General features: G+C 40.8%; 2 protein-coding genes across 2 annotated transcripts in view; one reads left to right on the top strand and one right to left on the bottom strand.

Moving 5' to 3' along the window:
• LOC137913839 (docking protein 6-like) overlaps positions 1–19,320 on the top strand; it is a 33,508-nt gene extending 14,188 nt beyond the window's left edge. Inside the window, exons 2-9 of the mRNA XM_068757473.1 lie at positions 2,116–2,223; positions 5,235–5,349; positions 8,268–8,387; positions 10,683–10,872; positions 11,219–11,357; positions 12,278–12,383; positions 18,091–18,123; positions 19,166–19,320. Of these exons, the coding sequence (XP_068613574.1) occupies positions 2,116–2,223; positions 5,235–5,349; positions 8,268–8,387; positions 10,683–10,872; positions 11,219–11,357; positions 12,278–12,383; positions 18,091–18,123; positions 19,166–19,320 (966 nt within the window). The remainder of the gene's footprint in view (positions 1–2,115; positions 2,224–5,234; positions 5,350–8,267; positions 8,388–10,682; positions 10,873–11,218; positions 11,358–12,277; positions 12,384–18,090; positions 18,124–19,165) is intronic.
• Positions 19,321–23,063: 3,743 nt separating this feature from the next.
• On the bottom strand, positions 23,064–25,530 carry LOC137913826 (CD226 antigen-like). Its single transcript, XM_068757458.1, has 5 exons — positions 25,401–25,530; positions 24,364–24,687; positions 23,808–24,188; positions 23,433–23,535; positions 23,064–23,208 (listed from the first exon to the last, which is right to left on the bottom strand). Exons 1-5 carry the CDS (start codon positions 25,462–25,464, stop codon positions 23,064–23,066), a joined length of 1,017 nt encoding a protein of 338 aa, XP_068613559.1. The 5' UTR covers positions 25,465–25,530.
• Positions 25,531–25,891: the final 361 nt, after the last annotated feature.

The raw sequence follows: 25,891 nt of genomic DNA, 5'->3' as shown, positions 1-25,891 counted from the left end.
CTCTCATCCCATGCCATGGGAAAACATCACCAGAGGAAACACTGTAGATAGGCCTCCTAGGTCCGGGACCAGGGGTGACACAGATCAGTGAAATGAGCAATTCAACAGTTTCAATCAAGAAAAAAAATCGAAATTGAAATGAACATCCTGTTTTAAGATTGTGATATCTCACAATTTCTCTCATTCACATTGAAGGAATTTTGCGGGAGCACATGCACAACATAATTTACACTTGAGGTCAAATATGTTTAACTTTATATAAAAGCAGTTGGCGTTTGGCTCAATGGTGCAACAAATGGCACTGCGTTGTCACCCTGGAGTGAGTTAGTTTTTGGTGACAAACAGTGTATTTGGCAGTGTAAAATAACAATTTTACAGCAAACAAACAGATTCTAATTCTTATAATTAGAATCTGTGTGAGCGTCTCTGAATGAATAAAACACCAGCAGCTGGAGCAAAAGACCGCCTTGACAAATCACCGGCAACTGTGGAACAGGCAAAATTAAGCTCTCTCCATTCATTCATACCCCCTATTTCTTATTATGCACAAGTCATCTCACTGAGCCTGCTTTTGTGCTGGCATAATTACTTAATCTGAACACTTCTCGGGTAAATAACTCGGCGTGCAGCGAGCAGGCAGCCTTCCTTTGATTCACGCTTCCAAAGGGGAATTTAGGCTTCTTTAATTTTACTGTTTTAAAATTGCAAATATGATAATGGCCATTGTGAAAAGGGATCTACATCTATACCTGCATGTGTTTCTGTCAAAACGACAGTTTAGTTTTATTTTTGCAGGGTTTATTATGTAGTAAATTCAGGTTTGAGTAACGTTTCATCACCCCCTTTGCTTCTTTCCTTCTTTGAAACATTTATGGATGGTGTCCAGAACAATCCACAGTGCATTAGAGAGTGTGTAGTGCACAATTTTGTGATGTTTGCGGTTTATAATGGGCTTGGGCAACACTTAACTAGAATGAAGGCCCATCATGACGGACCGATAAGGACCTAGGGATCCACTCTAGTCAATTACTGCAAAGTGCCAAGTTCAACTCAGTGGGCTTTTTATGAAGTACACCAGCTGAGTAAACATATTAATCGTACATTCATGGTTCCCCAACACATCCATGCAGCCCAGGGCAGTCATACATCAGGAGGATTCTGCCTTTCAACTGCACTGATCAGCATTTTACACCTCAACACTGATACTGGATAATGGGGCTGCCACACATATATGGGTTTGCGACGACAGAGGTGTGTGCACAGATGTAAGTGGTTGTGTGAGGTATCCCTGAGATTAGATTATCATTGTAGATTACAATACGGTACAATCTACAGTAATCTGCTGCTTCAGCGCAACAGGGATTTGTGTGAGAGTGTGTGTTTTCTCATTGTATGGCGAGAAAGAGGAGGAAACGACGCGCTTTGCAGCCTTTACTAACTGGAGGCACAATACTCTTTGTTAAAACTAAATTATAAAGTTGTTTGCTCAGCACTGAGCAGTTTGGTGACAGCTCATAGAAGCAAAAGTTATGTGGTGAAACATTTAGTAGGAGAAATCATGGATGAAAATATTTCTCAAATGCAGTTTAATGTCTGCATTTACAGCCCACATCTGTTCTAACATTAATAAATAATTTTCAAAACAAATTGGGAAAATAAGAAATTAATTAGTGACAAAATTAATAAAATATCCAGTATTTATGATATAAAATTTTAACCTAAATAAAGTCACATTAAATCAAATAATTTTTTACTGACTTTCAATATTAATTATTTGGAAAATATCATTACAAATTTAAACCAATGCAGTACAAGTGACAGTGTTCTTCATGTTTCCAAATGGCAAACAGCCCAAGTGAACTATTTTGTCATCAGTTAAAATTAATTAAAGTTTTTTCAAGGTGGATTTAAGTGTTAATGATAAAATAGAAATATTATATTGTGGCTGTCCTTAATATTAATCTGAGTTTTCTGTCCAGTTCCCATGATCACAGGTTGATTTATCCAGGTTTTATTTTTTTTGGTTGAAGGAAGTCAACCTCCCTGGACAGCTAGTTTTCTGCAGGACAGTCATGCAGTGTCAGTAACTGAGCTGCAATTGTTCTTTGTTGACAGATCTTCCGGAGGTGCTGGCTGGTGTTCAAGAAGGCCTCCAGTAAAGGACCCCGAAGGTTGGAGAAATACCCAGATGAGAAGGCTGCATACTTCAGGAGCTTCCACAAGGTAAATACATGGGACTGAAACAGACCATGAACTAGAGGGGCCTAAATCCCTTTGATACCTTTGAAACTAAAAGCTTTTTTTGACTAAATTAATACTCCAAGTAAAATGTGTCTAATGTGAATCTGTAACAATACAACACATTACAAAGGATTCTTAGATTACAAAGTTTTACTTCTTATACACTACTGTGTACATACAAATTGTATTTGCATCTATCTATTGATATATAGATATATACATCGGAATTACAAAATATTTTTGTAGTTCAAAGGATTTGGACGGTATTCAATTAGTCAATAAATATTTGGAAATGAAAAATATCCCAGTTATTTTCTCTGGTAATCTGTTGCATAACATTTTTTTTTTTATTCCAAAGCATGTATTTGACTTTATAAGTTGCAAAGGAAGATTCACTGTGGTGCGTCACTCCCCAGGGAACAGTCTCTGGCAAAGTCGAAATGCCACGAGTGCATCGGCATGCAGAACACATTCATTAGACAACAGCCAAGAACCAGGCAGACCGTCAAACATGAGGAGCCAGGATTGGAATGTAGAAAAGATTCAATATGTTAAAATCAACACTTGTATTTTTATTTTAGAGTTTTTTAATGTTCCTATTATATATATATTGTATTACTTGTTGAAAAATTCAACATCCAACTATGGATAATACACATTTATCCAAGAACCCTAACGCTCCTATAAAATGTTTCGTCCGCTGGCTGCAGGTGTTTGAGTCACGGATGCACGAAGACATTTGCCCACCTTACCTCTTCCTATATGGAGCTTCTCTCCTAATATCTGAAAATAATAATCTGGAGTAAAGTAAAGCCTCTTTGCCTTCCTCTGAAACATTCCCATTATAGCTCATTATCAGGATGTGGGGAGAGGATGTTAAAGGAGCACCACCGTGAAAAGTGTTTCATAGTAATGAGAGGAGATAACATCAGATGATAGGGGACTTTGACACCACATTTTCTATGTGGTTGCAGTTGAAGAGCTCATTTAGTAGCTTTAACAGGCTGTCTGCTACCAATTTATTATGAATTAAAGCGAAGATGTCTCAAACATGGAAGAAATGTCCTTTTCTCAATTTTTTTAATACGATTTTTCCACTAAGCTTCTGAGCCTCAGCTAGGTATATGATAAGGATGATCATCGGTTAGCACCTGTCACTGCTACTGCATCAGTCGCATATTGTGCGTCCCTCTGCCCACTGCATCATGCTGTCACACGGGGCATCCTGGCAATGCCCACCCACCCCAAAGGCGTCTCTAACGCCTGGCGCTGGAGTGAGCGATGAGTGCATGCATGCACCAGTGCACCTAGTAATGCATCGCCACAAAGATCAAGAAAGGTCCCGTTTGAGGGCTTCATTCAACGCCACAGTGCTTTGAGAGGAAATAGGCTGCACTGGTGGCTGATTTACAGACTCAACAAAGAGATTGACTTCCTTTCCCACTGTTTTCTTTCCCTTCCTTCATGCCTCCCTACTCTATCTCTCTCGCTTCCATTGTGCCCTTTTCTCTATTCGAGAAACAAAACACTGGTTTTTGCACGATAAAACAATCCACAATATTTTTTAGCCTTGTGAGAATAATAAATAAATAAATAAAAGTATACTATAGTCTCCTAAGCTCCTAGATACAGCTACAGTGGAACGACGGAGCTGTTTCCTAATTACTGGATGTGTATTTGGAAATGGAAATACCCGACCAAGTGCAAAGGGATGATCGTTTTTTAACATACTAAAATAAGGAAAAAAATAAATGCCATTGCCATTGTGGTAGCAAGCTGCCGTTAGCATGTTCATCCGAGGTACAAACTCAGAGAGCTGCTGGTGCGTCTGTGAACTCTAATTAACGGAGATAAAACTTTACTTTAAGAAGACAGAAGAGGAGAGGAACGGGTTTCATTTCAAGTGATTCACTTTGCTCTGAGTGTACTGTCTTTGGACAGCAATGCCTTAAACCTCATCCAGCTTCACACACACACACACACACACCGTTACACACCAAACAGGTGAGAGGTTACTGGAATTCACACCTCAGAAATTCTCACCACCGGTGATCACACTGTGGCACTTATGCTTCTGCATATAGCCTGCCCCAGGAAAAATACATACTGTGTCTTCACAGGGGAAAGATTCATCTTTTCTCTTATAAAATATTTAAATACTGTTTGAGGGGCTAAGAAATAAAAATGGAGCGCCTGATATTTTTCATTATCCTTGGTCTCCTTTTTCAGTTCTATCTCTGTATGCATTTCCTGCCTTCATTCTTGGGATTACACTTTCATTTTATCTGCATATCTTCAATACTAAACAGACAATGGCATTAGATGAGGATTTTATGATATGCAATGCTATCGAGCTGACAACTATGTAGTCCTCATGTGTTGCTTTTGTTATTAGGTCCGGTCTTTTAACCTTAAGCAGTCAAACTTTACTACATGGGCAGTGAGCCCAGCTAATTCACCCCCAACCGTCGGCACAGGGCCCACAGTTAGCACACAATGGACTACAATATTGTAAGGGACCTTATCTCCAAGGCAGAGTGAACACAGAGGAGACTGTCGAACAAAATGGCCTGTAAATGCCGGTGTAATTCAATTAAATGCAATCTTCTCATTTTTTTCATTCACAATCAATCTCTCGGTGAAGTACCGAATGAACGTCAGGTGGCTCTCACTCAGGAAGTGCTTTTAAACAAATACCAATACATCAGGTGCGACGCGCTACCCTGCAACAGCCACCGCGCAGCAGAGGGCTGACTGCAGATGATTTCGTACTTTTTGAAAAGAGCTTCTTGTAATTACCAGGAAAACAACTATTATTTGTTTATCCATTAAAATCCGCCACATTTCTGTTTTTTGCTTTGTCTTCATTTATATGCAAAGCCTCTATTACACTTTCAGCAAAGAAGTACGGGATTGCAATGAAGCGCTGTTGCTGCTGCCGGCTTTGTTCACTCAAAGTAATGTGCTCCAGCTATTCTCCTCTTCCTCCCTAGACCACTGAGCTCCATTGCATCAAGAACATCGCCCGGATGCCACGGGAGACAAAAAAGCACGCTGTGGCGATCATATTCTTTGATGACACCACCAAGACATTTTCCTGTGAATCAGGTATTTGCCCTTCCCCCCCATCCACATATCAAATGAGAGCTTTTCACCTGCAGTGGCGCATGGGAATGTGCAAAGCCTTCTCTTCTTGGCTTTTTATTTCCTGCATGCAAAAGAAGCAAATGTCAGTCGGATGTGAGATGGGAAGTATGAGGGCTGATTTCTGACACGTCTGATAATAAGTGGAGAATCAGAAGTGAGAGGCAGAAGAGAGGTGAAAGTCACAGGGGGAAATTGGAATGGAGCCAACTGATGCTCATTCGCCGCTAAATTAAGAACTGGGTGGATCGGTTCCAATATATGGATTTTCTTAATGCAGGTATGAAAAACTTATTATGGACTGTAACAATAGAGATGGCCTCTGAAAGATGGACAGGATGCCAAAGAGGCTGATGACTGGTCGGCTCTTTAGTGAATGCGTTACCACTAAACAGATCAATCTGAACTGCCATGTTGTGGATGTGTGTGAAAACATCTGTTGCTAGAGAGCAACACCAGGGGAAACATTAATGACCCTAAAGCTGTTATCTTCCCTATTGCTTTTACTCCATTTCCCTTGATTGCATCCTCCTCCTCCTCCTCCTCCGACTTCTCTCTGGTCTCTTTTTTTTGTTTTATTCAGAGCCTCCCCTCCCACCACCTTATGCACGTCTCTATAGTCTTATGTCAACTGACCTCACACGGTCCTTCACCTCAGGGACACCATTCAAACTCAACACGGAAAGGTCCACCATTGAGATTAAAATATTGGGCCTTATGAGATGACGCCGCCGACCACACCGCCGCTGTGCTATACATAATTGCAAAAACGTGCGTAGCACTAAAATATACTTTTTTTTCTTCTGCTTTTCATGGTAATTTAGGAAAAGCTGAGTCAGGTTGCATGATGGGAGCTTAACCCACATTGCATGCAAATCTGGCGTGCAGCCTCTGCACTGCGGCACCAACGTCAATGAGAAATGGAATCTGAAAAACTGAACCTGGCAGTTAGAAAGCAAATATCAAACTTATTTGAGAGCTGCCATCCTCAGACGCCAGATCATTTTGAAGGGCTGAGACCTTGTGACGACTGGCTTGTATTTTATTTTTGAAGAATGCTTTTGATGCCTTTAGTCGAGCAGAGGCACGTTATTTTGTGTTCTTGTCAGTGAAACGAGGAGCCGAACAAAAGGCGGGAGCAGATTTCACGTGTTTTGACAGTCGTGTGCTTGTGTCCTGTCAAATATGCATATATAAAGAGACGAAGAGAGAGTGTGACCCACAAATTGGATAATCAACTCTCGCAATTCCGTATCAAAATCCAGTCCATGGGCACATGCATATGATTATCTCTTTTGTATTTTGCCTGCATGTCCTCAATCTGCTGCATGCTTCTCCTTTCAATCCTATCCTACACACTTACACCTCCACACACACATCCTCCTACTATATTTCTTCAAACATGGCACATACACTAGCAACACTGGCCCTATGCAGATAAAGTATTTGTTTCGGCGATTTTTCACCCAGTGGCCTTCAAAGTGTGGGAGTTTAGAGGCGCTTAAAGGCCATGGCAGCTCTGAATGATAAATCCTGAATCTGTGGACATATACTCAAGTTCAGAGCTGTGTGTGTGTGTGTGTGTGTGTGTGCGTGTTTGTGTGTATGCAATTTGTATTTCTGCCTTCTGCTGTGTTTGAATGAAGCGCTTCAGGCAGCAGCAGACCTTTTCTTCACCCCACAGAGTTACATAGATGTGTGCCGTTGGACACCAGGGCAGATCTGACAAATCGGCCCTCAGCTATTATGCAAGTGAATGAAGTGAAATTACCTCCACACACGTATTACAAAGGCATGCATTGACTCTTGATCAACTGACACCGAAATATTGTGGTGTTCATAGTTACATATCCCAGAATTCCACAGGGCATGGCGCTTCAGAAAAATAAACTCCAGCATTCTCCTCATTCAATAATATATTCTGATTTCGTACCTCAGTAATTCCCACTAAAATCTCACTTAAACACAAATGGAAATCATATGCACTGTAAACACTCTTTATTTTAGCCCCTAACAGGAAAGGAAATATGTATTCTTGAATAAGAGTCATCCATGTTATTCTAGAAAAAGCACTCTTACAATTATCCCTCGGAGGCATTGTTCAACTTTTCTATTGGGAGTTTGGAGTCTGCACAGCCTTCAGACGAACGCTGTTCTCTCACCCTTTACTCAAATCCTCGCCTTTTGTAGTTCCATTTCAGAATTGATTAAGGCATCAAGATCTAACCTGTTTGTTAATAAGCCTTGCTAATAAGCAAGCTATTCCCTTATACCTTTGTTAGTATTATTTGTGCTAAGCTAGCAGTCTGGTGGTGCTTGACAATATTTAATTCACATATTCAGATTGGTATATTGAAGTAAAAGTACTCATTCCTTTAAGGATCGCATTGCGTTGAAGCTTTATTTATTTTGTCCCATGCATGTGTTCCCTGTCCAATCAACAGCTTGAGCTTATAAAGCCCTCCTTCAATTTGGGAAATAGCTTATTGATTTCCTGAATAGATGATCGCCGGATTCGGTTGTGACTGTGGCCATATTGTTCAAGCAGAGCTATTCGCATTGCAGAGATGTGGAACAAAGTGTTGGCAAAGGAGGGAGGAAAGCTGTTGGGCTGCTGGTGGCCTCCTGTTTTTAATCTCCCCTCAATCGATGACATAGATCCCCCCCCCCCACACACACACACACAAGATTAGAGTTAGCTGTGTCTTGTACATGGAAACATTCTGTTGAGAAATTCCTCGGTTGATGTATGTGTGCCCATGTGTAAATACACTAATACACTAAAGGCGGCACAGTTTTATCACCGTGTCGGTTATGGAGGAGGTTCGCGCGTGTGCGTCTCCGAATGTAAATATGTATCAATGCTTGTTGTCCATGTGCAGAGCTGGATGCCGAGGAATGGTGCAAGCTGCTGTGTGTGGAGTGCCTGGGCAGCCGTCTCAACGACATCAGCCTGGGAGAGCCAGACCTGTTAGCAGCAGGGGTGCAGCGGGAGCAGAACGGTGAGTACCCAATTAGTCCCTGCTAACACAGACAGCCATTCAGGGTCAATCTCTCTCGCTTCGCCTGCCGCCGAGCAGTTACCAATCGCAATCTGGACCCATCCGTGTTAATGCAACTGAGCCTTCAGAGGGTTAAGAGAGCGGAACAGTGGCTGTCCAATTAGGCCGAGCTAATAGGAGCCATTTGTTGTCCATACCTGATCCAAAGTCCCCTACAATGGTCTTTTGTTACTTTACCAGATGTTGGTTAAACAAAGTATGTTTGTGTGTGTGTGTGTTTGTTGAATGAAACCTGTGTGTGTTGGTTAGAGCACAGGTCACAGGCTGTGGTCGGGGCTCTGTTCCAGGCCTAATGAGAAGTGCTGTGCATCACTGGCTTCCCTCATAATGAAGCTTGTCACAGAGACGGATGAGATTATGTCTCCTAAGGCCATGTGAAATAAATGCACTTCCTCACATATTCCACTGACAGGAAATGGAAATGGGAAAAAAGAGGAGACAACAGGACGCTGATATCTCCAGTGGAGCTCATTCTCTGTGCAATTTGTAAACTTGGGGAGGAAATTGAAAAGGCAACCGGCAAAGAAGAGAAGTTTGAAGTTGTAAAAAGGCGAGCAATTGAAAATAATCTTCCATCAATTTCAGCCCAAGTCATTTCACTGCAGCCATAAAGTCACGTTTTATTCTCCGATATAACTCGGACAGCGTTTATTAAAGATATCAGTGCTCGGGTTGTCGCCTGCGCTGCGACGAGCTGATTGAAAATGTAACAACACAATCCCCCCCCCCGCCTGCCCCTCCTCCTGTGGCAGAGGTCTTGCTGTTGGTGCTCATACAAAGGTTTACTGCTGTGTGTTATGAAGACAAGCTGAGCCAGCGCCTCTCTGCTGATTCCGAGTGAGCCCAAGAGGCTTGAGCCTGCAGCCATGTTTCAATTAGCAGCCCCCCCCCCCCCCCCCCAAACACCGGGGGCTGATAATTAGATCAGAGTTCGTTTTCATTGTCTCTAAAAATATGAAACACTATGACGTCGCCATTTTATATCCACCGCAGACACAGGGGTTATTTTGAATCATTAAGCATAATTAGTGAGAACTAATTTAGATTACGGAGAACGCGCTCTGTCTCTGCATCCTCCCTCTGCCTGTCTCAGAGTCGCAGTGAAATGCAAATGTCCTCCTCCTACCATCCAGCTCACCGGGGGCTGGCTTGGTGAGTTTAAGTACGGTACTAGTCAAAAGGTTGCTTTACTCTAGATTTGCATCATCAGATTATTTATGTTATTTATTTATTTATTTATTTTTAAATTTATTATTATTATTATTATTATTATTATTTGTACTTGTTGTTTTGTTTTGTTTGTTTTTTTCTGTGAATAAAGTTCAAAAAAAAAACCAAAAAAACAAATGCAAGTATTTAGTAGTTACTACACATTACTCTACACCGTTCTATGCTGTAGAAAACCACATTCATTTTTTTCTGCATGAACAGTTCTCATAGTGTGTAAAAAATCATTTTGTTTTACGGGCCATGCGTTTCCTGCTGTTAACCTCATAAACTAAAGTAAAACCTTTCAGTATGGATATTAAAAAAAGCAGAGAGTTATGAGTTTCAATACACCTTTCCATCAGAACTTTGGTGGTGAGCACATTCATCTGCAAAATGTTTTTCAGATGTGAAAAAAAGCATTCTTTTTTCTAACTAACTGTTGCACTACTCCAAATACAAACTGGCATGAATATTCCAGTGCTCTTGTTAGATAATACCTAGTAAATTGCCAGTGCAACTGGAAGAGTGTCCCGTAGACTGGAGAGCACACGTCGACCCGACCCCAAGGACCAACAGGCCCCTTTAACAAGATTAAATCCTAATCCATATTCAAATTGTTTGCCCTTTATCTAGATAAACAAATCCTGATGAGTCTTCCTTGGTAAATGCCCAACCCTTCTCCCAAACGTCATCAAACTAAAATGGATATTCCAAGATCTTAATTTTGATCCACTGTAAAATTGAAAGGTTTATTCCCTCTTTCTTCCCTCACGTGCCCAACCTTAAACGCTGCTCTGAAAATATGACATTGCTTCTTGCTCAGATTATCAGAGTAGATTGCTAATGCTATCACCCCAGGATGATAGATATTAGACTGCCAGACCCTTATCTTAAGTTTCCGAGTACAAATTTGCAATTGCGGGGGAGACAGCTAGCCTGTCATTGTCCAAAGATAACATCTGCCTACCAGCACCCTGATGCGAATCTTTCTACTTCATTTATCAACGTTTTTGTCGATCTTTTCAGAACGTTTCAACGTGTACCTGATGCCCACCCCGAACCTGGATATCTATGGGGAGTGCACCATGCAGATCACGCATGAAAACATCTACCTGTGGGACATTCACAACGCTCGCCTTAAGCTCGTCATGTGGCCTCTCAGCTCCCTGCGCAGATACGGCCGCGACTCCACCTGGTTCACTTTTGAGTCTGGAAGGTGTGTGTGTGCGTGAAGACAAGCACTTTTGAGTGTGTGCATTTGTTTGTGTTTCAAATGTTGGTCAAAACTTTATATCAAAGCAACTTTTTTGGTATCAACAACATCCCAGGACATCGTTTGCTGCTGAGCCCTTCAGGCATTGATATGACAGGCGCCTTTGTGAGAGTGTGTCTTTGTTTCTGGACTGTCTGTACTTTTGAACATTTGTGTTTGACTTCAATGGGCTTCAATGTACCTGCTGTGCATATTCAACCATGCATATCTGTAAATGAGCAACCCAAGAGTTAGGACAATCAAAGTGTGCACACCTCTTTCATCCTGTGTGTGTGTGTTTCTGGCACAGGATGTGTGATACAGGAGAGGGTTTATTCACATTCCAGACGAGGGAGGGGGAGATGATCTACCAGCGGGTCCACTCAGCCACACTGGCCATTGCCCAGCAGCATGAGAGGATGATGGAGGAGATGGAGAAGAGCTCCCAGGTACATTTGTACATTTGCAGGATACCCACAGCAGCTCACAGTGAGGCCAATCATTTTATCCTAGCTCTGCCAAAATTAGAAATGACTAAAAATGAGTGTCAGAAATACTTACCGAATATGTACATACTGCGCATCACTTTCATCCCGTCAGTACTGTGTCTTCTTACATCTAATGCCAATAAAAACACACTCTCACAAAGACAACATATGTGCACACACAGACATGAACATGAATAAAAAAAGGGTTGCAGCAGGAATGGCATCCGGCGTAAAACCTTTCCAGAGTTAAGCATGCAATCGATTAGAAGGTTGACTTGCTGTGGCGACCGCTGACGGGGACAAGCCGAAAGAGGAAGAAGAAGAAGAAGCTGTTTCTCTATTATTTCACCATCTGTGCTTGTAAGCTGATCAAGGGAGTCTGTTTACAGATTTATTTTGTAGATACAGATGAAAGCAAAAGCAATAACTCATGATTTTCACACACACACACACACACACATTTAGGTAATACTGGCTGGTCATGACCCAAAGTGATGCCATGCAACTGTTGTTCTCTGACACACCCCACTGTTGTCCGCTCACACTTCCCATCTATCCCTTCCCCCCTCCCTGTTATTGTCTGTATTCCTTATTCGTGTAGGCCTGCCAGGTGTTTGATGAGCCACGACCATATGGCCATGCTCAAAACTGGCCACTCTCAGGAAGAATTAGCATGCAAAAGCAGTTTTTACTCAAATATTAACATATTTCATAAGTTGCTGATACAATAATCCCAAATGAATCCTCATCCCGCCTGTGGAAACGTGCCATTCCATCAGCACTATACTGTTCCATACACACCTGACCCCCCCCCCCCCCCCTTTACAAGTGCTCCTAGTGAGTGACAGAATGTGACTGTATGCTTTCTGTGTCTGTCCCAGATCCACTCCAGAGAAACGCTAACAAAGTCCATCTCGCTGCCACGCAGTGCCTACTGGCAGCACATCACGCATCAAAACAGCGTGGGAGATCTCTACAGTTACCAAGGTACACCAAGTTACTAATTATCATACACGGGGTGTTGCTGTGCCTCTACCTGCTCGTGTCAGTGGGAATGTGTGGAGCGCTTTGGATAAGGAGATGGAAATACACAAACTGAGGAAAGAAGACAGAGAGAGAGAGAGAGAGGGCGCCGTCACTCAATTTAGTGGCTGCCTACCATGACAGTGCTGTGAGATGTTATTTTAGATAAACTTATTAACATATGACATCAACATTTTTCCTTCCCAATTACTTGTTTTATATAAACAAATAAAACATTTTGCAAAAGTTATTAATTTTCCAGACATTTCAATCACTAGAAATGACATGGAGGAACCAATGAATGAGACAATTAAAGCGGAATTAAATGTATTGTGACCAGAGGCGTGCTTTAAAGTCTTTGGCAGGAAGTAGCTCACCAAGGGAAATAGGCGCTTGCGTTCTGGAGACCGCACCCCCCAAAACAGACAAACAAATCCTTCATGAAAGATTTGAGGGGGCGTCCAGGTGTCCCGGGTTAAGGTGGTAAAGGTGAGCTAAAGATCTTGTCCTACTGAAACAGCTGCAGAGACACAGAGTATATTTAAAGTTTGATAGCTTGCAAATGATTGGCTAACAGGAGAATGTGACAGGCTGTAATTGGATAAGCAAGAGGTACTGTTCCTGACCTTATTTTACATTCACACTAAACTTTTGGGATACACCGCATTACTTATTACCCCTGTTTTTTTTTTACCAGTCAGTGATGTCGTAATTGCTCCAGGTTTCCCTCATAATTGTTTATTGCAGCCAGTGGTTCCAGTTCAAAGTAGTTTCATTCTTTGAATTAAATCATTCCAGGTCCGTGATAGAAATCTTGTTAATAAACTCTGATGCTGACAGTAGTGTGGGAAATCAATTTTTTTTTGGCATTTAGGTTTGGGCTGCAAAAAGCTTTGAATTTTAAAGTCGCCTTATAACAGAGCAGCATTTTTTTTTTTTTTTTTTTATTTATTTATTTCGACCACGTAAACAACCAAAAATGATAAAACAATGCCAAATACATGTGCACACATATACATAAACATAAATACATATATATACAGTACACACATATGTAAAGACATATTCACACACACACACGCAGCACATGTAATATTAATTAACAATAACTCAGACAATAAATAATAACCATAATGCACTATCTATGCCATTTACGTGAGCGAAAGGGAGTAGGAAGAAGTAAATACTTATTTAACCCTACCCCTTCTAAACTTAAATATACACACTAAAATTAAATATACATTATTTGCTCATATAGATAGCAATTCACCCCATGCTTGGATTCACGTGTGATATTGTCAGGTATTGTCCTTGTATGTTTGCAAAATCATTTCTTTGTGCCTTCTTTTAAATAAAGTCAAACTCAACATATTTTTCATTTCATTACTCAGTCTATTCCACAGTCTTACTCCACAGACAGTAATACAAAAACCCTTCTTTGTTGTGCGTATTCTACGGACCTTTAGATTTGACAGATTTCTGAAATTGTATCCCTGGTGTCTCTCATGGAACATGTTTTGTATATTGAGTGGTAATAAATAGTGTTTTGCCTTATATAAAACTTGAATTGTTTTGTGCTCTACTAAATCAAAAAATTTCAGACTTCGAGATTGCCAGAATAAATCATTAGTGTGTGCTTTATAATCCACATTATGAACGATACGTATAGCTCTTTTCTGCAAAATAAAAATTGGTTGGAGTGCAGTTTTATATGTGTTTCCCCATATCTCCGAACAATAATGTAGATATGGCATGATTAGAGAGTTGTATAGAATAAATAAAGCTTTATGACCTAAGACATGCCGAGCTTTGGCAAGGACTAAAATACTGCGAGAGATTTTTGATTTAACATACTTAATGTGAGGTTAGCATGGCTAAGAGATCGAGGCCTGGACCCTCCAAACATTTATTTTTTCATTTTAATTCTGAACCAGCTGTGTTCTGAGGTACAGACTCATCTCATTAGAGACCGGTCCAGCCTCTTAGTGCCAGTCTTCGGTTAATAAATCATTAACTCACTTGTTATGAAATAGTTTTTAACCTTTTTCTGCATGGAAAAAAAACCCATTGTGTGTTCTTGAAAGCAAGTGAGTTCATGTTGGGGAGAGGTCTTATACACCCAAAATCCTGCAGCATTGTGGCTCATTGATGTCCCCTCTGTGCACTCAATTCACATATAGTGTGTGTGTGTGCCTTAATGTCTAGATGTAGGCCAGTGGAAGAGAGATGATTACTGCGCTGATGAGATTATGCTCTGTCTATGGTATTAGTTGATTAGTAGACTTATCGGAGGATTACGGGGCTTTCGGCTTTCACTGGTGGAGCAAAACAGAAAGGCAGGCAAAGATGAAAGGCAGTCTGGTGTCATTATTTTCTTTTAGAAAGCTGAGACTGGGTTTTTTCATTATCATTTAATTGTGGCCTGATAAGTTTAAAAAGCAAAATGTTAGTCTTCCGTTTTAAATGCCAGCATGTTTTTTTTTCTCTCATGTAAACAGCTTCCACCTCAGGTTCATCCTCTGTAGGTCTTTTTGATGCAGGTAATTTTCCTGCTCGTGCACAGATGCACGTGAATAAATCAAATGCATCTACATGTTTGAGTATCAGGTGTGGATCCTGTATCTGACATCAGACACACACACAAACAGAGGGTTAATTCAGTCTTATCAACATTTAACATGGTAGATGATACGTGCTCATAAAGGATAAAAGGAGAACTCCCTCTGACTATCTTGATTCATATTCATCACCTTCACTTTTTTATTGTGACACACTCCCAAAATGTAAAGGATGATCATGCAGGTGGTTTGTATTTATCAAGGTTCATCCGTGGTAACTTGATATCAGATTTCACCAAATGTTGAAACAAGAGGAAATTAGGAACTGTCTAAAAAGTATAGGTGAATTTACTGGTCAACACATTTAAGCTTTTGTCATTGTTTTTGCAGATACCTTAGATCAACTGTAAATGTATCTGAGGTATGTACTTTGGAGGAGCAGCAGCAAACTTAGGACTTCTCCTTGTCATCTTCACTAAAGCTGACTAACAAAATTTCTTATACAAAGGTATAACAATCGATTCCAGTGAAGGAAGGATGGCTGGATAAAAGCTAGTGACTTTATTAACAATAAATTATTCATTGGGGGCGGGGGTGGGGGGTCTCAAAGCAGGTTAGGTGTGCTGCTGCCGTAGGTTGCCATGGCAATGTGTCCCGGAAAGAAGTGAACTGCCATCATGAAACGGAAAGCTCAGGGTTAATCCCGACAGTATCCGCCTGAACCAAATCCTGCTTCATAGCAAATGTTTCTGACCTCCTGCTGTTTTGTGCTAAACTTCCTTTTCTGAGAAATAACAGGCAATATGAACAAAGGCAAACCTGACAAATGACCCTGCTGTTAAACATGAAGTCCTAAATGTTATTTTTGTCGTTTAGCTCATTCACCAAGGTAAAGAATTGAGTCTAACAATGTCCACAATAGCACATGAGATGGCCCGTTTAAAATGATAGTAAAATAAACTGTTAGAGATGACAGCTCCGTGTTCCACCATTTTTCATTGCATGTTTGGCAGAGAATGTCATAGCTGCAGGGTAACTGTTCAAAATAGGCACATTTCATGCAGTCCTATCAAATCTGAGCACCTGATATGGCAATGTAATGCATTCAGTTTGTAGATATATGGGTACATCGATTTCTGCAGGAGTGACAATAATAGCAAAATCCACTTGAGTGCAAAATGGGGAAAGAATTTTAAACTTTTGGTCCATATTTGTTGCTTGTGTTTGCTCCCTGACTGAATTGCTGCACGCAAGATAAATATCCAATCTGTGCAGTCAATTTGCTGAGTCATGCTCTGATTGCTTTCAAATACCTCACGGGTCCAGGGGAATAATTAAGAAGCGGTTTCCTGTCCCGCTGAGGTTTATTTCACCTGCTTGTTTATTTCCTTACAACAGAGGATATGGGGGGGGGGGGGGGGGGGCTTGCACTGAAGTACAGCAGCTGCATTGCTTTAACAGATTTCACATCTGCTTTTTGTTTCACAGGACACGTCTCCAAAGTATATCCCAGAAGTCTCATTTTCCTATAATAGTATTAAGTGAAAGTAGCGACTGTTGCGTAGAACTCAGTCACGCTAAGCTTTGATCATTTCAAAACAGTATGAAACAAAAAGCCATTCCCTAAAGCGTTCACCTTACGGTTCGCTGAGATAGACGTTTTTATCTCCAGATACCCAAAGACAATGTAACTGCTTTCTGCTGCATTCCTCCTTTACCTTTTTTATGCCGTTCATTCTTTTGAAACTGCTGTCTTCTCCGAGTTTGCAAACACATAAGTGCACTTCAAAGGTTTCACGTTGAAAAAGCAGCGCATTACGCCTGTCGGAAATGTTTCAGTTACCAACTCGAATAGCAGAATGGAAAAGGGTCAAGAATGCTTGTATTTTTGTCTTTTTACTTGGACCTGTTTTTATTTGTGTTTTTTTGCTGTGTCACACACACATAACGCACTCTTCTTTCTCTCTGCATTCCATTGCGCTCCACAGTTTAGTGAAGCGCCATTAGCAATTCTAAAGGGGATGGCGCTCTGTTCTTAGTTTGATCGGCTGGGCATGATACGAGGGGATTTTACAGAGAGGGGGCAGCAAATATCAAAGGAACAGGGACAAGATAATAGGAGAGCAGGATGACAACGCTATCGCATCTGCAATAGACCATGAGAAATAAAGTTAATGTAGATGCAAAAAGTGGATTGCATGGAGAATTCATTACAGATTACAGGTAAAATTGAGTTCAGCTGTTTACAGTATGGCCCCTTCTGGTGGACGCCCGGAAGATTTTTTTACTCTGATTCATAAGCGTGCACCACTTGAAAATGAACTGAGCCAAGCTTTGCGCTGATATACGTGTTTTCTCTGTGGCCGGTTTGCTACACAGATGGACAATGCTGGACGTCAGTAGCCTCACATGATCTGGAATTTGTTAGCCTGACTTTCTCTGGTTACAGCTGCTACTGGGTTGTCATCTGTGTTATTGTCCTGTGTGAATGGGAGTTACTGACAGGTGTGTGTTGGTCTCAACATGCTTGATACAATCACTTTTTGAATGTCCAGCTCAGCCATGGTGTGTGTGTGCGTGTGTGTGTGTGCCCTCCCTGCCAGTCCTATCTGCTCCAGCCCAGCAGCTGCCACCCCAGGCCAGATAGGATGACATGACCTTCCCTGGTAATGAAAAGGCATTGACAAATCACTGTCTGCTTCTATGCCACTCTCTTCTGGTAGTGCGTGTGCACGTGTGCGTGTATGTGTGTGTGTGTGTGTGTGTGTGTGGCTGTAGTTGTGTTTCCTGTCCAAAAGCGTGGCTCTCATCAGGGGTCTGGCATCACACAAAAATCGCTGCTGTTTATGGCTGAGGAGATGATGAGATCTACTTCACCCTCTCTGTCTGTGCCGGGCTCCCTGCCTCTTTTTTCTTTTTTTTCAAACCCAAATTGGCCTCGGTGGAGGTGGAGGGATTGGATTGGATTGGAAGCGATGTGAATAGGATGTGCCTGATTGCACAACAGTTGTTTCAGCAATCTATTAAGGACAACGTGGAGTAGAGAGAAAGTGTGCCCCACATGGACTGAGTTGCATTCAAAACTGTTGTTGTTGTTGTTGTTGTTGTTTCAGGAAGTGGTGGAAGGGAAAGACTAGCAGACAGAGGTGTGTAGTTGTGTGTGTATGACTCACCTGTTACTGCAGCTACGGCTTTGTTCTCACCGTCACATGCACGCCAACAGTGCTTCCTCCAGCATGCCGTTCCCTCTTCTCACACAGGAAAGCGCTTTTTCTTTCATTCTCATTGTCCTTCTTTACTTTCCCATCATTTATTTTCTCACACACCTGTAAGGCTCTGCCACTCGACATTGAGCATCATGCTTTGGGTTTTATATCATATTGAGTTTGCCGGGCTACTTTGGCGTCAGAGCCCATTGAAGCTCCTCGAAATCGATTTTTTATTTTCAGTTATGAACCACATTTAAATGAACCAGACGAATTAAATCAATTTAAAAATGTATCGACATGCAGCACGTGTCCGTACCTGTATGTGCAGGTGAGTTTAATGGCAGTGCTGCACCGCTTGAAATATTTAGCAGTGCCCCCCCTTGTTTGGTGCATGATCAGCATGAGACCAGGCAATTTATCCTCAACCTACCTCTCTGTGCACAACTCCAAACAGCATTCTAATATATTATTAATGATCTCACAGTTGCACAGAATAGCCCTCTATCCACAAGTATCCATTACTCCCTCTTGGTGCCGTTAACTATTATGAACTGCGGGACAAATTGGAGCTATTAATTTAAATTAAGGTGCTGAGAGATGGGATTGGAAGCAGTCCAAAAAGATGACAGTGTAAATAACTCCGAAATGAAATTGATTATTTGACTCGAAAGGTTGGTTTGCCTTCATTTTATTTTATTACCATTACACAATTTATGTTTTTAATTTACATGGGAACCACCTTCATCGGAAGTCTTCCTATAGTATTTCTTTATGTGTTTAGACAATATACACAAAACACATATGTATAAATATTACTACAGGGCTTGTAGCTTAGCAACAGTTACATGTTGAATATTTTGCCTTCAAAAACGGGACATGCTGCTTTTTGATTTAAAGGCCAGTTGAATTTAACACACATTTATTTCAGTCAGCTATAAAAGTGCTCCATTGATTCCCGCCTGCATCTTTTTTTCCACAGGAGGTGGCTTGACAATGACCTTCATCCCTCGAGCACAGACGTTCCCCAGCTTTCTGTCTGATGAGCCAGAACGGGAGGGGAGTCAGCATCAAGAAGAGGCACCATCGCCCTCCACTGGCCGTGAATCCAGTTGCAGCTCGAGCCCGCTTCAATGACAGAGAGCTGTTCCAGAAAATCTGGACAATTTACCCACTTCTGTAGAAAGCATCGAGAACTATGTATAGTCAACATGTGTAATATATTATTTCATGGTGAACATTCGTGGCAACTGTTGAACGAGGGACACCTGAAAAGGATCTTGATCCTGTTTTTTTTTGTTCATTTTATGCTGTTAAAGCTAGATGAACACCTTTTCTTAAATCACTGCACTACACCTTAAAAAAAGATTGAAAAAAGAAGACACTTAGACACCAAGTTCCACTGTAGGAAAAAAGGTACAGATATATAATTGCCTGTTAGATAGTTGAGTTCCGATATTGATGAGGTAACCTTATCAGCACCCATTCCAAGAGGAACGCCCCCATTTTTGATACATATAATCTTCCCATACGTACGTTACTTCTTTCCCACTCAGAATGTGAACTTTTTCAATGCCTTACACAAAACCCATTTGACTCTGAAAGTGATGAATCAGCTAAAACCCTTAATTGGTTACAACCAGCAAATGGAGAAAAAAAAAGCCTTTAAAAATGTGCTTTAAGAGTGTAGGAGTGGATTGTCATGTCAGAAATGATAGAATACAACCCTCTTTAAACTGCCAACCCGAGCAATTTGCTTCTAATGGCTTTCTTTTTCCAGCCCCACCACGCATGTATGGTGGCTGGTTCTTTAGAGAGAGGAAGGAAGAGGCGTTGGTGACTGGGCAGGTTTTGCAAAGCAGGAGTAAAAAAAAAAACGCATCAGTGTATTTAACTGTGGCAATCAATAAAATACAGTGAAATGTGCAAAGACAAGTTAATGTCAGCAGGAAAACAAAAAATCAATATTTATGTAAGAAGCAAATTTGCTGCCTTGCCAACAGTTGGATGAGGACATCAACCTGAATATGATAGTAAAGCTAGCAGATAGTTTGGGTTAGCACAAATCCTGGAAACAGCTAGCCGGATTCTGTCTAAAGCTTAAGAGAAAAGAAAACAGTGAGCTGGTAGGCAGCCTCTTATTAAAAAGTATCAATATCCTCATTTTACTTTGGTCAAGATGTGTATTTTCAAAAATGTTGAACTATTCCTTTAAAAAAACAAAACAACAATTGATCCCAGAGGGCAACTGAAACGACAGAGCCACACAGAAAAATGACAGCATCGATATATGTATACCTTATTTCATTGTTTTTCATCCAATAGCAACTACAGTGGAACTTTTATTTATTGTCATTCTCACTACAAATTCAGCCAAAATCAGCAGAAATCATTTCATTTGGTCATTTCCTGTAACACGTGAGTTTGGAAAGTCCACCGCTGTGAAGATGATGCTCACGGCGTCATCCTCCTCAAGTGCCTTCCGACACAGAGTGTGATGTGTAATCAAAGCGTCGCTTTTGGGCTTTACGTTTTCCGTTGTGGGCTGAGAATTTAACTCCGTACCTTAAACACATTTAGAAAGGTGTTACATTTCTCTTAAACACAGTTGGCCCAGCTGTAAGATGCTATTGCCACACCTGAAACCCAACCAGACGTTCAGAAAGTGGAGAACAACGGCCCTTAACTGTACACTTGTGTATGGCGTTAGACACTCGTGGTCTTCCTTTTTGTTACATGTGGATGATAATGAAAAAAATAAGACAGATGACTCAAATAAAGAAATTCCTGGAAAGGCTTTGGACTTAAAAAGGATTCTGATGACAATCAGTTTGCAAAGCAGTCAGTTAAATGTTTTTTTTTATCAGATTCCTGTAGAAAAGGAGTCGCTTGTCAAAGCACTTATTTTGTGTTGTCACTTTATTTTGTACGTCGTATTTAAAAGAGCTCAACCTTCATACGAGTTGAGCTTGAAACAAAGTGCCCGTCTACATCTCCCATAGTAGAGTATAGGAAGAGTCGTCCGCCCTAGTCGTGTTGAGTCTTAGCCCAAGTGTGGTTCGATAAATATAAGTGTTAGAGCTGCACTGAGAACGCAGGAAGCTCAAGTTCTGGTTTGTTTATTGAATTAAAGGTGCGATGTGTTGCCGTGGTTGCCCATCATGGGTTGTGTTCCCTTACTGTCAGATTATACGTTAATAGCACTTTGAATGCATTTGAGTGTAGGATTACAGTTTTCACTAAATGTACATATGTAATGTTTTTGATGATTAAAAAAAAAAGAAGGTAATAAATGGAATGTTCTATCACACAGTAGCATGTTATACTATGTCTGCAAGGATGATGAATTCAAGGGCATTAAATTGAAAAGATTTAATTTCTAAAACCATTATTAATGGAGAAATGTTCTAAAGTATGGCACCAAAATTCACATTTTAATGCTTTGAAACTAACCCTGATAAAAAAAGAATATCCAAACATTCACATTGACCATTTCCCCCTTACCACACAGTGACTGCTAGCTTCATAACAACTGCACAGAAGAAAGAGTGGCCCATCTATCCAGACATAAACTTTAATGCTTTAAATGAATGCACTGTCACACTATTCCTTTATGAAATCAAAAGATTGAACAGGATCTTCCTTTTTCCCAGGAAATCATCTGGCTTTTTTTTTAGAGCTTGTCGTCAAGTCAAAGAGTTCACCTGCCAAAATGCATTGTTGCAGCCTCGATGACAAGAAGGCAAAAACTTGCGATCCCAAACTACATATTGTCTCTTCATGCTCTACATTTCTGGCTCTTCCACATGTGTCTTGTGTGTCTTGCAGGATAGCCTGCATGTCCCCTTACTGGTTCTGCCATTGCCTCCATTTCTATGGAGATAAATCATCATATTAAAACACAAATACACACTTAAAAAAACCACTAAGCTTAAATATTGATTCACAGAAGCACATAATGATTAAAAAAATAACAGGAATACTACTCGGCTTATAAACAATCAATAAACAGAAGGCAGAGAGACAATCATCAAACACCAGATTAGCTAATTAGAGTTAAGCCTGCACAATAACAGAGCGCTGTGACTAGGACGCAGTCATCCATGATGGGGAGATCTTTAGGGGGGAAGCCGCAGTCTCAAGCGATGCTACAGCGCTGAGTGACTCCTTTTCTTTTCCATAAAATGATTAGATGCCATCGTCAGGCTTTGAATGGAATCCAGATGGGATTAAAGTGAAAGGAAGACCAATTACGCAGGCTTTTGTCAGTACTTTTAGTCGCAATTAGGGCTGTGAAAAGCGTTATTATACTGGCCTTTATCTGCTCTTTATGCACAGCAGTCACTGTCAAATGTTGCTTTTCCCGAAACACATCATCTCAGCAGTAATTATGACGCATATACTACACTTTAATTAATGGTGTGTGACTCATAAAGCTTTCCCAGAGCTCCAACACGTCGACTCATTTCCAACCCAAGCATACATATTAATCAGTGTCAGCTTGATACCAGCATCTAATTAAAAATTGCATCAAAATTGCTTTTTGCACATTTGTACATGAATCTGAGAAAAATTCAGCTGTGACAGATACAATCTACACAAACACACACACACATTATTTTGTATCTATTCCAGTGCATTTATAATGAAGATGACAACTTGTTTTGTGTGATCGGACAGCCTGTAGGTTGGCATAAACTGGACAATGTTTTATCTGCCTGGATCTCATCGTGGGACACTCAAAGATGTTCTCATAGAGGTTTGGCTGTGAATGAGTGGAAGATGTTATTAGAATATGAGGTGTTAGACAAGGACGTAACAGACAACAATTTAATGACTAATAACAAAAATAACATTACAAAATGTTCCTCACTAAGCAGTTAGTTACCGTACTCTTTATTAATCATTAATTTCATGTTTGAGGAGAAGCTCAGGGAGTTCTGTGTAAGGACTAAAGGAGATGCGATGAAGAATGTGATGCTCACCTGTCTCTGAGAAGAATGCCGTTTCTTCCTGCGATGATTACTGGAGAAAAGTAAGCAAAGTGGATTCAAATTATTTGAACAAAAAAAAAACACATACATGAGAAATATTCAGTAAAATGTCTCAAAATTTAGAAAATTGTTGACTTTATTATATCCACTGGTCTTAAGTCCAAACCATCAAAAATCTAAGTAGCTGTATAAATATATAAAAGATCTATTTTGAAAATATATGACATATAGGAAAAAACAATGTGGGGGTCTTACCTGTGTCTCACTGCTAGTATGACAAATGCAATGAGTAGAATTAGCCCAGCAGCTCCAGTCCCAATGTAAATATACATAGTGTACACAGATAGGCTAAATCCACCTGGATAGGAAACCAGGGACATTTCTCAACACAAGGAAACCAAACAGCCTGAAAGCAATGTTTTCCATTCAAGCCGCAATTTTTGCATTTGTTGCAAATGAACAAACTCTGCAGTGGTTTCTGCAGATGCTCCTGCAGAAACCACTGCATTCTACATTCTGTGTCAACTACGCTGCTTTGTGAAAGAGTTTTGCTGTATAAATCAGTATGCGAACCAATTTATCGTCAGACACTAAGACTGTATGCTTCTGCGTATGTGAAATATCTTGTACCTGGTGGTGGGACTGTGAGCATCACCGTGGTGGTCTGTACCCCCGAGTCCGTGCTGAAGGTACAGCGGTACAACCCACCATCTTCCTGCAGCACATCTGTCAGGTGCAGACTGACATCCACGGTGTCTGTACAGGAGACCCTTCCCCTGTCACTGTAGTCTTCACTCACCAGGCTGCCTTCCACCTTCTTACACACTCCAATAATGACCCAAGGCTGGCTCTGAAGCATCTTCTCCAAAATAACCTGGTAAACAGTCCCGTGGTGCTTGGGCTTACAGCCGATGGTCACGTTGCTGCTCTGTTCCGATACCAGCTCTGTGTCTGACTTGATCCCCTCTGGGGTGGGGGCCTCTGCGCTGTCGTTCTCTTCCGGGGGCTCATCTGCAAATATGGGGGAAGTTCCAGTAAAAGAAAGAAATCTCAATGCAAAATGAAAGTGAGAGGTAAGTTTCATTTCAGATCAGTTCCTTTTTTCTTTTTTTTTGTCATTTAGTGCAGAGGCAGGGATTTCAGAGGCTCAAAATGTCCATCTGATTAATTTCTGCCATAACTTTACCTAAATCTTCCACCTGGATGTTCCTCGTCCAGGGGCCTTGTGGGAAAGTCTGAACAGAGCAGAGGTAAAGTCCGATATCCTGATGAGTGACATTACTCATGGAAATACTTCCATCCATTGGCGTTGTTTTCAGGAACTCAATCCTCTCTCTGTAATGGTGAGAAAAGGCCACGCCGTACTCGGGATGGAAGACAGCCACTGGATCCTTTTGTGGTACTTTGGTCCAGGACACCATACTGAGGTTGCCGTCCCAGGGACACAAGCATTCCAGAACCATCCCTTCCTCCAGACGAACTGTAACCACGTCTTTCTGCTGGACAGCGACTGAATAGAGTGAATTTTTCTTTTTTATTCAACTCAAAGACAATCTTGGAAAAACTGTAAATTCATCATTTCTAAAGCGCTGAATAGTTCTGAAAATGTAACCAACAAAACTAAATTTTTGTGCCATTCTTACTGAAAATCATTTCACTTGTATCCATTCTGATTCACACATTTCTGAGAAACTGCATATCTCTATGCAACATGGCCAAACAAGAGATGTTTTCCCCTTAATCTCTTTCACTTGAACATTACCACAGCTACTCACAGCTTTGAGGCCATCCCTTGGGTAACGGTAATTAGGCTTATTTGTGCCGGTACACATACACAACTGACAATAGTCAGTGATCAAGCCTCCAAGTTTTGAAAGCCTTTTATCCGAGCTGAATGACAACTGATTTCAAGTCCACTGATGCCCGTGGGAGAGCTCTTATAGGTTTAGAATAATAATGATTCACAAAACTAGAACAGTTTGCTGCCATCTTTCCAGCCAATTTAACTAAATATAGACAGTGAAATAAAGCAATGTTTATTGTGATTAAAGACTCACAATAAATATTAACTCACAAAAATATATATAAAAAAAGATTTTGGGACTTAGATTGAATGTCACTTTTAACACTGCCACACCGTTTTTACTGCATGACAGACAGACATTTATGCAAATATGCTATCCTAAAAACTTTAGAAAAGATATATATATATAATTGCCATACCTTTAAGAAAAGGAAGAAAGATGAGTACCACCAAGTACCAGTGGTCCTTTAGTACAGCATCCATCTTGCCCCAACAACAGAGAATGAAAGCTTCATTGATGAGAAGAGTGGAGAAGCGCCCGAGTTGCACTTCCTGCTAACTCTTTACTACTGGGGCATACTTCACAGCGGCCCACTTTCAGCGCCATCCGCACAGAGGAACACTTTTTCACGAGGGCAGCGAATGGGAGGAAAGCTTATGGCATAATACTGCATAGTGGAATCCCCGCTCTGGAAGAATTTGACATCGCACCATTGACTTTTCTCTGTGCTAAATTCTGCAAATGCTTTCTATGTGAACAGTTTTTACTATTCGATGAGAACCGTATAAAGCATTTTTTATTGTGTTTTTTTACATTTCAAAACATACATGTTTAGAACTATATATATTTTGACCTTTGAACATTTCCCTTCCACGATCACTATTTCTGCACCATTTCACTTCACCAAGT

This window comes from Brachionichthys hirsutus, unplaced genomic scaffold (assembly GCF_040956055.1).
Source record: "Brachionichthys hirsutus isolate HB-005 unplaced genomic scaffold, CSIRO-AGI_Bhir_v1 contig_424, whole genome shotgun sequence".
Taxonomy (NCBI): domain Eukaryota; kingdom Metazoa; phylum Chordata; class Actinopteri; order Lophiiformes; family Brachionichthyidae; genus Brachionichthys; species Brachionichthys hirsutus.
This window is presented reverse-complemented; position numbering and strand designations above follow the sequence as displayed.